We start from the raw sequence: 16616 nt of genomic DNA, 5'->3' as shown, positions 1-16616 counted from the left end.
AGCGGATGTTTATTACATGCAGTGAGGCATGTCCACGATCGTCTACGTTGATAAAAAAATGTATGCTGTGATGATTTACAGGAGTGTAGTCAATTTGAATTTACACTAAATTAACGAATAGATAAAGTTTACCTTTTCAAGACAACAGGTCAAAGAATTTGTGGATTTTGTGCTATGTGTGAAATAAAACTAAACACTAGTCATAAAAATTTAAAAGATACAGTTAGGCTCTAGTTGTATAAAACGATACGTCTTTGTAATTCTTCATTGTTGACTTTTCAGTCCAGAATGTTTGGTAATTTTCCTGTGCTTTATTGCCAAAATTCCTCCCTCAAAAAACATAGAAACCTTTCTATGTGGAAAGTTTTTTGTATTAATAAATAAAAGTAAGTGATGCTTCCAAATTCAATAAAACACGAAATTAAAAACATAAAAGTAGTGTTTTTGTATTTCTAATTGTACAAATTACAACATTTGATTGCCATTTCACGTATAATTGGAACAGATGAAATTGAACGTAGTTGAAGCATCTAGCGTACGCTCGAGAGTTGTGGATGAAGACTCGTGGACCAATGAAAACACGAATGATTCCAAGCATGCTGACGACGATAAAAGCTTTAGCGAGGATGAGGTTCCAATAGAAAATCATAACACTGAGTCTTCTGAAGATATGTTCAAAATAAATATCGATGAATCACACATACAGTTTGGAAGTTAGTTGGCTGAAAATATGTAAAAATAAACCACCAGCGTCTCTCCTTTTGGACGAGGAATCTGATTTCGAAAGTGGGGTGGAAGCAATCACCAAAAGAGTTTGCAAGAAGATTCAATGTTTACTCCGCACAGTTTCTATATAAAGATGGATTATTGTGAGAAGAGTACTCTAAGGAATGCTATATCGACGAGGGATAGTACAAAGACCAACACAGTATGTGGCGGCTTCTCCGTGAGATTGTAGAAGGATTAGTTCACGTTCATTCACAGGTAGAAAATTTCCGTTATTGTTTTGTGCACTTACATCCAATCCCATTTATTTTTTTATAAACCGTCGAAGGCTTTAGACAGACAGCCGAAAGCTTGTTTCATAAAATATTATATCACAGAACGTTTGACCGCATTGTCTAGCTGTATTTTAAACCCGTATCCAATGTAGCCTGCGGACAATAACCACGAAAGTGTTAGAGTCTTTATACTTAAGAATACGGCCATGTAGTTGTGTCAATAGTGTCTTTTGTGTGGACGGTATTTTCCAAACTTTCCTTTGGGAGTAAACAAAGAAATCATCACTGCATGCTGTGTTCATGTTGTGGTACATAGAATGCTGTTTAAGGCCCCGTTTCCACTATTCCGGATTGCTATCGTTACAGGTTGAATATTCTTTGTATTAAAAGAAAGTGAAATTGTTCAACGCCAGAAACACAATCAAATAGACTAAATCTATCAGCTTAATAATCTTTTAATCCGAACAGTTACCCCTTTAAAGCAAATGAAGATGTCGTGGTGAGCGATTCCGGTATAGTGGTAAACGCATGCAGCCTAAGTAATTGAACACAGCTAGTTTAACAAGATTGGAAAGACGAAGGCACACTGACGAATGTCTGAACAGGAAGATTTCTTTGAAAATGTTATTGCTCCTAACTTCCTGTGCATTTGAATGCGTGGGTCACGGCGTTCATTCGCCTTTAACGTCAACATAAGTGCATATTTTTGTCTGTGTAATGTCGTGCATCTTCAGCATCCGCTCTCTTGATTATTAGCTGTCGCAATTAGTACATTTTAAATTCTTGTCTTTCATTCGATAAGCAGACTGTTCAAGAGTACCGATGACTTACCTCAAAGATGTTTAACATACATTTTTAACTACTGGGAAGTGGGAAATTTGAGGTTAGTAATTTTCTGTTATTATTTGACTTGATTTCCTTTTCAAGGAACAATAATAGCGAAACTCGTTTTAGTCATTTCGTCGCTTTTTTATGCAAAGTTCGCAACTTTGCGCTGTTTTTATTAGACTTTTACACAGTTCTAGACTATAGTAATTTGAAATATAATTATTGAAACTAAAACAAAATAAAACAAATTGCGAAAACGGACATCTCGTTTTCTTGATATTCAAGATAATACAAGAGTTTTAAAATAAAAGATGGCGTAATATTTCGTCTTTATTCTAAAGACATCTTCAGACTAATAGTTTACAAGGCAGGCTGCGAAACGTTTATATAATTATTTACAAGCGGAAGTGACAGTTACGTAATAAGAGAACTATAAGACTCAACAGTTACTTTTAGGGAGTATGGTCACCTTTGGTCACCTTTCTCCGCTGTGTCCTGCTCGGGTAGCGGGTCTTTGCCGGAGACCCAGTTCTATCAGACTTCTCTAGGCTGCTCTGTCCTGGGTATCCTCTTCTTTGACACCACATAGCTGCATGTCTCTCCTGATGGTATCCTTCCTTACATTAAAATAGAGATAATTTCTTTCAAGCTTTGAGACCACTATTAAGTTGTGGCATATTGCGTTTTATCAAACGCGCTTCTAAGAGAAGTTGATTAGGATTATTATTATTACAGCGATATAAGATTTTGGTGTTACTTGGAATCAAATTACAAGGATTTAATGGCACGCGTGTAAGATCAGGGTCGGAGTCAACGTCAGGAAGTAAGAAAAGGTGTGAGATGTAGTTGACGTCTGGAAAAATGAGTAAATGTTGCGAGATAGCACTAGAATTGTTGTAATTAGTAGCATGTTGGGTTAGTCTTGTGTGTAGGTTTCGTTCAGTTTTGCCTATGTATGTATGACTACAACCAGGACATTTAAATTCATATACAACATTGGCTTTAGAGAGTCCCGGAATTCGGTTCTTTTTGGGACAGAAAATTGATGTCTTTTTTGTTTGATATATAACTATAGGTTTGATAGGGATTTTTAAGCTACGGCGAATTTAACGAAGAAGATTGAAAACCAAACGTTCACCCTGTTTGCCTAGATATGGTTTTCTAATGAAAATTTTACGGAGGTCATTCTCAGTATTTTGTTGGGGGGGGGGCTTTGAGTTTATGAATCAAGAATTTCCGGACTGTAAGAGGGAAACCATTCCATGACATAAAAGACGAGTGTTGAATATATCGAGTATTGAATATGTTGAATATATTGAGTGTTTGAATTTGAATTATTGAATATGTTGAATATATTCAGTGTTTTTTGAATAATGTTTGGTTAGAACAAATGTTAAATGCACGTAAAAATAGGGAATTGATCCAAGTAGTTTTGCGGTTGAAAGGTTCGAAACTTGAAAAATGTATATATTGGCCAGTACGAGTAGTTTTGCAGAATACATCAATATCATTATTGTTTATTTTGAAGTCTAGAAAGTGGACATGTGAGTCAGAAAAGTCGTCAAAAGTAAATTTAAGATTTTTATCAAAATTATTAAATTTGGCTAGAACATGAGGAATGTCAGAATGTCGTATAAGAACAAGAGCATCATCAACATAACGTCGGTAAACTTAAGGACACCTGAGTTGATCAAATCAGCGACAATGATAATTTAAAACTCAGTGAGAATTATATTAGTTAAGACGGGACCGAGAGAAGACCCCATGGAAACCCCGTCGAGTTGTTCATAAAGAATTCCGTTGCAAGAAATATAGTTTTGGTGCATGAATCAATAATAAGTTTTTTCAGTGTTGATTTTCGGAGTGTGGTATGAATAATATTTTGTTTGTAAATGCGATCTAGTACAATGTTGATGGTTTTACGCAAAGACACGTTGGTGAAAAGAGATTCAACATTAAAAGAGACAAACTTATAACCTTGGGAAAATAGATCTTAGGTATAGATTTAATAGCATCAGCAGCATCGAAAGAGTCTTGTAATGAAAATTTATTTTAGGGAGTGGATTCAAAAGGTTTGCAATGAATTTACCTACATTGTGTTGTGGTGTCAATTATTGGTCGTAACTTAGGTAATGTGTCAAATTGTTTGTGCGTTTTAGGTAGTCCATGTGCTCTGGCAAAATGCGCGTGAGTAGGTCGTAAGAAAGTATGTTCAGTTTCATTGATCTCATCCCGTTTTAGAAGTGTGCATAGATATGACTGTAGAGTAAAGAGTCTACTAGAAGTAAGGTCGCTTGAAATACGCTTAAATTTACAGGAATTTTCAAACAGGGAATTATGAGAGTTGACATAATCAGAGCGGTTTACAAGACAACTTCATTGCCTTTGTCAGGTTTAAGAATGGCGTAATCACTATTGAGTTTCTGATAGGAAAATATTGAAAGGAAATAATTATTTACGAAGCAATAGCAAATGGCGGACTGGGAAGACGACTTTGTTCTATGATTTTGTTCAAAGAAAAGTCGTACAATATCCGATCGATTAATCGTAGAAAAATATTTTGCCATATGGAAGTGCCAACTATAATAATGAAAAACAATGACTTAAACGGTATAATTCCCACACTTTTGAATGAGCTTGATTTAGCAGTCACCTGACTAACTTAATTTACGATTACGTTGATAAAATAATTTATGACTGTAAGGTATGAATTGTTATAACTTATGTGAAATCACAGATTGAATGAGCCATTCACAACTCACAAAAAGAGTGTGTGCATATTTTACCAGAATTTGAGTTGCCAATCAAATTCTTTCATCGCAATGTTGTTCTATCTTTCAAATTTTTCCACACATTTCATTTCCTTTTTGAATTTTTTCTTGACTTACCACACGTTCTTCAGGCAATTGCAAAAGTTGTTTTTGAAATGTAATAGATTTTCACTGTGTTGTTGCATTTGTGTTTCTGTAATCTTTAATAACGAAGACTGAAAAACTCATGTTGCTTTATTTATATTTGTTGAGACACTTCATTTGGTGATTTCTTGTAACTGTCAATGCTGACGTTATCGGACTTATAATTTTTTCACTGTAGGGTTTTATTGTTATCGTCAATATTGGTAAATTCACAGAACGGATAAAACAGATGACATTACAGTGGACAATTTCAAGTGCACTTTAATACAGTTTTGAATTGAGCAAGTATGTTCACAAGAAAGTAATATTTAAAACAAATCAAATAACACAGCGTAACACATCAACTTTATTTGTGCAAATGAGATCTTTGCAAGTTTTCAGATTCATTAGCGATAGACTTCGGGTTAAGAAATTAAAACGTCCTAAAAAATCTCTAAATCATGGTATTAAATTAACAGAATAGAAGAAAAAATGTCTGACGTGCCCCATGTCACGATGCCTTACAACTACTAATTATCCACCAAAATTTTATTCCAAGAAGATCAACCTCCTCCCTCTCAAACCCCATAAACAATCATCTTGGATGTATTCTGCTGATTATTATACATTTAAAATGTTTGTTAAGCCGCAATTATTGTATTTCAGGTTTCTTTGACGTCGAAGATCATGGGGTTGAATATTTTCATGAACACAAATATAAGTAAGTTTTGACGTGCTCTTCATTTCTAGTTGCAATAGCTACATTTTTTTAACCGCAAAGTTGAAACTTTTCGCACGCAGAAGTTGACGAAGAACTCTCAAAAATAGTAAATGACGTTTTGCAATGTAGACCGCTGGCCCAAGCACAGTGCTGACGAAAATGTCGTGTTTTATTACCCAATGACTAGTTGAAAGCGGCATTCTGATTGGTTCAGAGCAACTTGACATTTTTTCAACCATAAAATTTCGTCTCTTTACTATCTCTGCTTCAAACTACAGAATATCTTGACTTAAACGGCGAAGTTGCACGTGTATTTTACTTGTGAGATTTATGTTGATCTGCGCTTAACAGACATCTTATATTGTTTGTTAAAATAAAATTGGTGTATGTCTCATTAAACATTGGAAAATCATGATGAACACCAAAATATTGGGTATAACCTAAGACTTTTGCACACTATTATACAGACAAAAGTATCGCAGGAAAATTTTACAAATTCTGTCATGCGAAATATTTTCTATGAAACATTACTATGGTTTTAGTATACCCTGATGACAAAACCTGCACTAGTTGATTTTACTCAAACATTTTTAGACAACACAAGATCACATAGATTTTTCCAAGTACAAGAGAATCTATCTTGTTTCTACATAACAATACAGTGGGACAGGAACTGCAAATCCCATTGTTAATTTGTTGTATAAATTTGCTTTGTACCAGAAATTTTGTGCTATTTATTATCGAGTGTTACTGTTTTTATAGATTTTGAACTGCTATTTAGCATTAAGTACATCAACCAGTGGCAGTTGATGATTATTTCCTACTGCATCATCACCAAGAAAAATCTCCTAAACTGAAAACCAAACAAAATGTATTGTGTAATATACACTGAATAGACGTACATTCAAATGTTGGAGGTTTTTCCGACGATTTTGAGCAGTTTAAGTTGCACGGTGATCCTGTCAGGGAATTAGCTATATCATATATATTGTTTTGAAATTTCTATTTATAGAATACGTCATCGCAGTTTACTTCCCTTATTATTGGCCAAGACAACTTTTATAGATCTTGGTGATAGTTGCCGCCCAGATAGTAAGTAACTATAGTAGAGATAACTTTTATTAAAGTTCTTTTGATTTTCTTACCATAAGATTATAATGCCCATTTTCCTAAACAAATGACGTAGTAGGAAATAAGCTCAAAAGATCTTCCATGACGAACTAAATTTTTCTGCATCCGTCCAAATCATTATTATAGCCATCAAACCACCTGAAATTAGAAAAAGTGAATTGTGATACTGATATGGTGACTAAATCTCACAATTCTTCGCCGCGTTTTGAGAACAACGAGAAAATTGTTCGGAAAATCACAATGTTTAGTGAAGTGCATTATTTTCTTAAAGTGAGAAAAGAAAAATTGAAATTTTTATATAAACGTTTCTTAAGTTAAAATAGCTTGTTTACTGCGATCTTCCGTTATTTAGCCGAAACAAGACCGTTAATGAATTTTACTGCTAGTCCCTACCCAATTTTGATCAACGCAAGCAAAGTTCACTTGAACTGTTCTGCAAAAGCCGTGCAAAAACAGGGAGCACGAGACAAAACATACATATATCGAATTCTATTTTACCGCGATGGTTACAGACTAATCCACGCTTGCAGGTATGAATCGTGGCGTAAAAAAATATGGGCGACTTGTGATGTGCACGTGTCTGTTCTCGAAGAATTCCCTTCATTCAGATGTAAAATTGTAACCAGATTTGATTACTGCAATGAAGCGAAGATTATTTTTGACGTCAAACGTAAGTTTTCTCTTACTCAGAGTAAGTAAATTTGCGAATGCTCAATGCAAAGTATAAAATTTTTATCTACGATTTACTGAACTTTTAGTATATATACTTCTTCAAGAAATGAAACTTCATAGATATGATTGTTTTTTAATTTACAACAGTTTACTATTTTGTTTCTCATTCTTGTTTAAGTAGTTATAATGAAATTTATAAAGACCAAAAATAATTTTGCAATCTGGAAACATAGCTACAAAAATTTGGTTAACTGCTTGAATTATTACCCAACCACATGGCTTTTAGAATAGTGCATGGTCCAAGAAAAATTATCAATTTTACATTTCATCCGTTGATTTACTTGCAAAATTTATTGTTTGTAAATGCGATCAAACTCTACCGAGTTTCAACATTTTACTTGGCACTGCTTACATGAAAAATAACTTGAAAGTTTATACAAAGTTTGTACATCATCACATCCGCAAAAATCAGTACATTTTTGTTTTGTACAAAATTCAGTGAAATTGGGCTTTAAATTTTAACTCCTAGGAAGAATTCCTATTCTCTAACTCAACAACACTAAGATTATGCCTCTGTTGCACTTCTTCGGTGGAATTTTTATCCAATGAAAATTTCATGAATTTATAAATTTAAAAATAAGTTTTCGTCATTTTGCACAAGGTAATCGAGTTATGTCATCCAATCCACGTTTTCCAAGTACTCTGCTCTTGTAACGTGTAACTTATCATCAAAATCGACTGAGCAGGCGTCTATATATCAGAAGTAGTTAAATTTTTTTTTCAAATTTTTACATCCTTAATTTCACCAAATTAGAAGTTTTGTCTTTATTGGAGAGCCAACGGCTTGATAAAACTGCTTGTGTTGTGTTTCTAGCTCCTGTTGCTCCAAAAATTACATTGCTAGTAGCCAATTATGTGGATAGAAAAAAAATAGAAGTTACTTGCAAGACATCTGGATTGCCTGCACCTAACGTTTCGTGGTTTATAAACGCTACTCGCGTGTTGTCTAACTCCAGTACTGTGGACCAAAATACTAACGAAAATGGGAGTCTTGGAATAAAGGCTATTTATCCACATGTGAACATTAACACAACAAACGATGTATTTCAAAACAACAGCGATACATACAGCGTTACATCGAAAATTGTTGTCTCGAATAACGAACTAGGTCTTCACGTCAAATGTGTTTCTCAAAATCTCCCGGGAAAAACACTCAGTCAAAATGTCTATTTCTACTACATGGGCATCCAAGGTACTTAGTGAGAATGGGGTTTAGAAATTGTGCTGGTGAAATGATCACCTATCCCTCCTTATCTCTTCTCATACCTCCTCATCTATTCCCATCCCTCCTTAATGGACTCCCTATCTCTTCCTATCCCTCCTTATCTCTTTCGAATGTCATATTCAAAACAGGGTTGTTGTCAGGAGTTCATTATTGCTATGGTTTCAGCATTGTTATTACTCGCAAACTAATAAATAATTTTTGCATTGAAAAAGTTTCGTCTCAGTCTAACATTTCTGAATGGTGTTTTTTTTAATCTTTTTGTAGCAATGAATATAAACCTTGTGACTATGAAGGTTGATTGGTCTGTACATCCAGACCTTTTATATCTCCCCATTTCATCATATAATGTTTCTATAACATGTGGCGATAAATTCTCTAAAGCATTTATGGATTTAAGACAGACCAGTGTTAACATCAGCTATCCCACGCCGTTCAGGACTATCCTCACTTGCATTGTTGACGTTCGTGGGGTTTCTTCAAATAAAAGCGATTTACTTGTGGGAACTTCTAGTTTTACGACACTAGGTAAGATTTTTAGACTAAGACTCCAAACACATTATAAAGAATAAACATAGGGTACACTTCGGTGCGCAAATTGTTGATGTATTAATAATTAGATTATTGGCTGCATTAAGCAAGTTTAGCGTTTTTATTGGTCATCTGACTCACGACTGGCGGTCTTTATGTCAATAACTTGCGTAATAAGATATGCATTTCAAAAAAAATTTAATGGATTTGGCCATATTTTTTTTACTATACTGTGGTCTAAGTACATTTCCCTCAGACTTAAACAGAACTATATGTGTTTGATAAAAAACTGTCCATCATTTTTTCAAACTTTTTGTATTATTTTATTATTAATGCTCATGCGCTGTTCAGTCGCTTAATTGAGCTGGAAATCAGTGGACTGAACACGACCAAAAAGATCGATGAAACTATTGAATAGCAAGAATCTTACTGAAAAAAGTGTTTTATTCTTTCAGATCAAAATCCTGCCCCCAGAAACGTATCCCTGTTGAACATTAGTGATTCATCGGTCATTGTTCGATGGACTGCTATAAGAAAATCGGAATGGAGGTACGATCGCCTTGCTGGTTACCGAATAAACCTCGCTAACAGAAGTGTTCGGTTAAATTACACAATACCCAATGATGTTTTGAAGTTTTCTTTGACAAATCTGTCGCACTCAACTAACTACGAAGTTTCAGTAACGGGAGTTGGCAAGAATTTTGAAGGAAAATCAAGCGGCTGGATGAAGTTCAAAACAACTGGTAAGTGTTGATGCCAATTTATGACGTGCAGTCTTGAAACTCATGTTTTATAGTCGGTTTTTAGTTGTCATTGGTCCAAACGTATACTGTAATAATTAGGAAAGTGATATTCTTCATATAGATTAAATTATTATACACGAGACAATTTGCTATAGAAGATTGGATGTTTGTTTTTTCCAGCTCCGTTAGAACTAAAGACTCAAGACTACATTAACACAAAGATTCCGCAAACTGTTCAGAAAAAGAACAACTTAACATTGACAATTATCGTCTCACTTGTGTGCTTAACGGCTGTGGTGATTTTACTTCTGATTTTAATTCAATGGTTTCGAAATGACAAATATTGCTTTGCTGCTTTTTCGAAGAAGACTACATCTAATGAGGTTGGTCGTTTTTGCAGATTTAAACTATTTTAAAATTTATTAAATTTTTTTCCTTTACTTATCTAGTGCTAAATTTTATCAATTTTAGATTTCTGAGCATTTTATACTTTTCAATGTTTGTAACTTGTGCAGTGAAATCTCATCGTTCTAAAATTTAATAACAACATTTCCTGATGAAACTTTTCGAAAGATGTCTATTTACATAAATTTTATTACTACGTTACTACAACTAATTGTAACATAAATTTTTCATTATATTTATGTGAAATTATATATATTTTATATATATATTTTGTTGCTTCAATTAAGAAAATTCTAGGTATAACTGTTAACAAATATGATAAATCTGACTTTTGCTGAACTAGTTTTGTTACTCAAAATTTTTAGATGGATTCCAATAATGCTATGATAAATCTTCGAATTCTTTTTCCGGAATATTTTGGCAGTGACATGACCAGCGATTTGGAAGGTGAGACTTCATAAAATTGCATATTCTAATTATTTATAAATTTTATGATATTTTTGGCAATTTGGAAAATTTCGAGACTACCCTGACCAAGCTGTTTTGACAGTTATTTTAACCCTACATGATTTGTTTAGGAGTCCGTTGATTCATTTTTGTGCATGGTTTTAGAGTGCAACTGTTATGCACTATATGTTAGGCAGTATGGGTCATGCACTTGATGTTAAGTTACACACTATTTATTAGGCTATGTAGTATGTACACTAAATATTATGCACTAGACGTTAGGCAGTAAAAACTTTATGGAATCGATAGCAGCATATGTTTATATTATTTTTTTAAGACGCATCAGAATGGGAGATAGATCGGAGTCAGTTGGCCATATTTGATCATGTCCTTGGCGGTGGATATTTTGGTTTGGTGAGAGAAGGTTTGCTAATGAAGACATCTTTTGATGAATTTGAGAGAGAAATTCGTGTTGCTGTGAAAACTCTCAGAGGTATCTACCAAATGATTGGCATGTTCAAATAAATTACTCGTTCGTTCATTGACTGTCGCAAAATATTTTGAAGAGTGATTTCTTTTTTGTAATGACGGAAATTTTTATATCAGCGTAAAATGCCACAAAAGCATCAAAATAAATTAATTTCTTTCCATTTCCATAAATGACTTTCCCTAATGCTTAGAGCAATGTACACAGAAATGTTTGCTAATGATACAAGCATAACTGCTTCAAATAATAATATAGTTGAGCTAGAAACGACAGTAAACTCTGACTTGAAAAATCTTGAAAAGTGGTTGATAGGGAAAAAATTTAGTTTAAATTCAACCAAGACAGAATATTTGACCATGGGCTCGAAACAAATGATCAAAAATAGTTTCAGTCAATGATCATTGCTACTTGCTAGTGTTTGTATTCTTTCAATTCAAATGCAGGCAATGTGGCTATAGTCTCAATTTTACTACAAATAACTTCAAACAACATATACAAGTAACTTGTCCTATGTTTTCTACAAGTTAAAGAAAACTGAGAAAAAAGAAATGCTTTACTGCTCTATTGTAGCCAAATATAGATCCTCTGACAATAACTATAACTATTTTTGTTTTAGCCAATCGTGGCCAAAGCGACTGGTTTGAGTTGATTCGAGAATTTGAAATTCTCCAATACGTGAACACCATTGGTCATGAAAACGTCATCAAACTCCATGGTGCATGTACACAAGAAGGTATTCTCCACAGAGCAAATAAAGAGAACTGACTTCGAGAATTCAAAAATGTCTTGTTCTTGCTATCCAGGAGCACACAGTTTTTATTGAAAATTTTCATTGTGGATTCAGTCGTCTTGTTGTCTTATAAGTTGCTCTTAAAATGTCTCATCTTTTGTCCAATTTTTGATTTCCTATGAACTATTCAAAGAGCAATTTTTGTCTTTATTGAAATTGCGTTATTTACTGTTCATTACTTTACTAACTATATGAGGGAGGGGGCTACCAACTATAAGGGAGCGAGGGGCTACCAACTATAAGGGAGCGAGGGGGCTACCAACTATGAGGGAAGGAGGGGGCTACCAACTATGAGGGAAGGAGGGGGGCTACCAACTATGAGGGAAGGGGGATACCAACTCTCATAAAAGATAAACTGTTAGATGTGCTTTTCGTTCGTTGGAAAGGCTCAATAAGAGATGAATGGAGTAACTTCACATTTCACTTAGTACTTTTCTGTCTGGCTAGATAGGAGATTTTTACTTCTTAACTTGTCCTCAATATCTTTTAGCCCTGCGATTCAATATCGTGTTGCGAATCAGAATTTTTTGCCTTTTTCACTTATAGTGCCCATCTTGTTGGTTATGGAGTTTTGCTGTCGAGGAAATTTAAAGGAATTTTTGAAAGAAAATAGAATCAACCGTGAAGAACATGAAAGTTATGAGAACATTTATTCAAGGCTTACTGAAAAGCAGCTGATTAACTTCGCTTCAAAGATTGCTAAAGGATTGATGTTTTTGAACGAGCAAAAGGTAGGTTAATGCAGGGATTGATTTAATGTGATTTGTGCATCTCTTCTAGCCTCAGCTACTGGAGAGTTTGTGAATTCCTCTACTAAATATTAATGTACAAAGCACTTAAGCTTGATGCTTTTTCACATTCATGAATTTCACATAAAAGATGTGATATGTAACTGTAACATCCACTGAAATCTTATCGAAACTAGAGCATCCCATTCCTAGCTATAAAGAGTAGAGTAACTGTCGAGGTAGTAAAAATCGTGGTTATTTTTACAGAGTTTAGTGTGTTGTGTAGTAGAATAGATGTGAAAGGATGATTTCATTTTAATTGTACCATAATTTTTCTATGAAATTATTTAATTTCTTATATTTTAGATTGTACATCGAGACATTGCCTGCCGTAACATTCTCTTGACGGAACAACTTGTTCCAAAAATTGCAGATTTTGGACTCGCAAGAAAAATTGATGTTACACGTCACTATATTGTTAACAAAAATGTAAGTTGGAAAACTTTGGTTGACTTTGTTGTGAAGCAAGTCAACCTACACAATGTTTAATGAGAGTAAACACTCTATGCTATACCAGGAATATTTATTTTCTAGACAGTGCATGTATTTTGTTCGCCAAATTCCTTAATAAGTGATTATCCCTTATTCACCATGTTTACAGAAAATGCTTCCTGTGAAATGGATGTCTCTAGAATCTTTGCTTGAAGGGCGATTTACATCTGCGTCCGATACGTAAGTAACATTCTAAAGCATTTAGTGACAGGAAATGACGTAGCCTGTAAGATTTTCGTAAAGATTTCCATTTTAAAGTTTTGTCCGTAAGGGAACATCAAAACAAATAAGAAATAAACACCATGCAGAATTCTGTCTAAATCTTCTCAGGGAATGTTTGCGTTTCGAATACATATAGAGAGGCATCTACAATCACATATCGTTTTGCATTTTATCATATTCCAAATTAGATTAATATATTAACAGCACACGAAGCGATAGCATTGTAACAAGTGATTAATCTTTGTGAGTTTGTCATTAAGTCAATAGTTAAGCTACGATAATGTAGCTACGTGAATGTCAAAACGCAAAAGTGTAAATTCCTTGTTGAAACCGGCCTCTTTGTCTAATTTTCCATATACTCTTTTCGTTTTTATCATCTCTTCTTTCCATAGGTGGTCGTATGGGGTATTGTTATGGGAAATTTGTACTCTTGGTATGTTTTAATGGAAAAATCTCCTTAAATTCATCACTTGCACGTAGTTTCATGGAGAATTGGAATGAAATTGTGGAAATTTTGACTCCTTGCTGAAATTTTAGCAATTTTTTGCCTTATGGGAGATTTACACCTATAAAATTTTAATTGTACATGTTCTGTATATTTTCGACATTAATAGTTATGTCTGTACTTTATAATTATTTATTTGTAAAACGTGCTAGCAGTTTGTTTATTCTTAAGTTTTAATTGCATGCATTAACTTTTTATAGCATTAAAAAAATTTAAGTATAGCTAAGTTCTCATACTCTTCAATGACATGTATGTATTATATAGAGACCTGGTACCGAATGTAATCTGTTATATCATTCAGCACATGTTTCACACACTAGGTAAAGAACCTTATGAGGACACGTCGCCTTACGATATGTTTGATTACCTGACTAAAGGAAATAGAATGACGCGTCCCTCACATTGCAGCGAAGAAATGTAAGTTTTTATGCACCGATTAATAAGGAGAGAAAAACTTCTAAGAGGGCTAAGACGAGTTGTACCAACACGACGCTTGCCATGGTTTGTTATTGGCCATTTTTCTCGTATATTGCTTATATTTCATTGGCTGAACGAAGACACCTAGTGTTTTTGAAGGACATATTTATGAACAGATTATATGTAATATTATGTTCTAATATTTTTATAGATATTTGTTGATGAGTCAATGCTGGCAACAAGATGAAAAGAAAAGGCCGAGTTTCTCAGATATTCATTTGTCATTGGAGGATATGCTCGTCGAAAAAGAGGTAAAGTGGACCCACTCCGCGGCTGTTCAAAGATACTTGTTGTATTTTTCAGTCGCAAAAAACAAACACGATTTTCAAATTGTAATCTCATTTTTTATCATCTACACAAAATCGTACTTTTATATTGCACCGCGAAGCATTATTATAGTCAACGAGGAAAACTCTATTTTAATACGAGTAAATACGCTTTGCAAAAAGAAATCATTTATTTCAAAGCTAAATGAATGGGCGCTACCTAATATAGGAAATGATCTCTAAACAGTAATAATCTTCAAACAGAGACGATCTCTAAAAAAATGATCTTAAAACAGAAACGATCTTCCTTTTTTATCGGTGAAAGAAATATAGAGGGAATTTGATATATTTATGACTTATAAGCATTACACGTCGCGGGTTTAACATGTCATCCTTGTCTATTTTGAGTTAAGCCAATGAAAGAGCGCATATAAGCATAACACGTCGCGGGTTTAACATGTCATCCTTGTCTATTTTGAGTTAAGCCAATGAAAGAGCGCATATAAGCATAACACGTTGCGGGTTTAACATGGCATCCTTGTCTATTTTGAGTTAAGCCAATGAAAGAGCGCATATAAGCATAACACGTCGCGGGTTTAACATGGCATCCTTGTCTATTTTGAGTTAAGCCAATGAAAGAGCGCATATAAGCATAACACGTTGCGGTTTACATGTCATCCTTGTCTATTTTGAGTTAAGCCAATGAAAGAGCGCATATAAGCATAACACGTTGCGGTTTAACATGGCATCCTTGTCTATTTTGAGTTAAGCCAATGAAAGAGCGCATATAAGCATAACACGTTGCGGTCTTAACATGGCATCCTTGTCTATTTTGAGTTAAGCCAATGAAAGAGCGCATATAAGCATAACACGTTGCGGGCTTAACATGTCATCCTTGTCTATTTTGAGTTAAGCCAATGAAAAAGCGCAGAAGAATTTCACTTGTTAAGCCTTTTAAGGATTGTCGGTAAGTCTGGTATTTTTAATTTTAGAAACACTATATCAACGTTCGTCTCCATAACGAAGTTGATGAAATAACGTCTTCAGCAATCGAAAACCATACGGAAGAAGACTCCTCGAGTTCTGGGATCTCATTAACAGCATCAATGGATAATGACAGCGGATTGGATTTGATTGAAAGTGGAGTAAACGAAACTGCTTTTTAGAAGTCCCAGATTCGGTTTTATGCAAAATAAATTACTTGAAATTCTGTTTTTTGTAATGTTGCATTCTCCGTTGACTGATCATCGCCAGAAAAAAAGTTTCCAGGCTAAAAATGTTCTTAGCCTGGTTATTATCATGCATGCAGTCTTTTCTGTGATATAAATTTCCATAATGTACCTATATAGTGTCAAACAGGATTATGTTTAGGATTTGAGATTAATTTCTGGACTACAAATCTCAGTTGTTAAATTTTGGGTTTATGATACAGTAGCTACTTACAGTTGATGTCTAAGATGACAAAAAAGAAGACAAGCAACACTGAAAGTTCAAGCTCAATATTCTCATTAACTCGGTTCTTATAAACAAAGAGTGTAGTTCGTTTATTGTAGCGTTAATAAAAATTAATGATTCATGCAAACTATCTAAAAATATATGTTATTGAAAATATATCTTAACTAACGATTTTTACTATCCATAAAGGAATAATCTATCTCTAGTGTCATTTTATTGATAAAATAAAATACGTTATCAACAATGTAAGTTATATGAAACTTTTAAGCTCTTCAAAACTACTTTCAACATTACACTTGGCATGCTAGGAGCAAGAATACCACAGAAAATGGACCATTTCCATGTTCAAGTAAACATATTTTAAATTAAAAAATCGATCATGAAGTGTCAAGGTTAGAGATCATGTATTTGTGGAACACGGAATTATTGCAAATAAAAAGTTATCCTTTCAAGTCCCTTCCCCTCCTGTCACTCCTCTA

At 34.0% G+C, this 16616-nt stretch overlaps 1 protein-coding gene across 1 annotated transcript; it reads left to right on the top strand.

Moving 5' to 3' along the window:
* Positions 1-1532: 1532 nt before the first annotated feature.
* On the top strand, positions 1533-16386 carry LOC124441362 (angiopoietin-1 receptor-like). Its single transcript, XM_046991815.1, has 19 exons — positions 1533-1884; positions 4923-5029; positions 5390-5444; positions 6457-6536; positions 6922-7245; positions 8122-8499; positions 8797-9057; positions 9516-9803; positions 9984-10186; positions 10574-10655; positions 10993-11148; positions 11759-11875; positions 12479-12663; positions 13027-13149; positions 13322-13392; positions 13827-13867; positions 14260-14356; positions 14568-14667; positions 15675-16386. The coding sequence occupies exons 5-19, from the start codon at positions 6945-6947 to the stop codon at positions 15846-15848; spliced, it is 2577 nt and encodes an 858-aa protein (XP_046847771.1). The 5' UTR covers positions 1533-1884; positions 4923-5029; positions 5390-5444; positions 6457-6536; positions 6922-6944; the 3' UTR covers positions 15849-16386.
* The last annotated feature ends 230 nt before the right edge of the window (positions 16387-16616 follow it).

The sequence above is a fragment of the Xenia sp. Carnegie-2017 genome, unplaced genomic scaffold, assembly GCF_021976095.1.
Source record: "Xenia sp. Carnegie-2017 unplaced genomic scaffold, XeniaSp_v1 HiC_scaffold_20, whole genome shotgun sequence".
Classification (NCBI taxonomy): domain Eukaryota; kingdom Metazoa; phylum Cnidaria; class Anthozoa; order Malacalcyonacea; family Xeniidae; genus Xenia; species Xenia sp. Carnegie-2017.
The sequence above is the reverse complement of the archived record's forward strand: the minus strand, read 5'-3'. Positions and strand labels throughout refer to the sequence as shown.

Excerpts from the sequence above, each read along its gene's own strand:
- LOC124441362 (XM_046991815.1), top strand. The coding sequence starts at position 6,945 with ATGAATTTTACTGCTAGTCCCTACCCAATTTTGATCAACGCAAGCAAA. Across the intron at positions 10,187-10,573 it reads AGAAGACTACATCTAATGAG|ATGGATTCCAATAATGCTAT; the intron begins GTTGGTCGTTTT and ends CAAAATTTTTAG. Across the intron at positions 13,150-13,321 it reads ACTATATTGTTAACAAAAAT|AAAATGCTTCCTGTGAAATG; the intron begins GTAAGTTGGAAA and ends CCATGTTTACAG.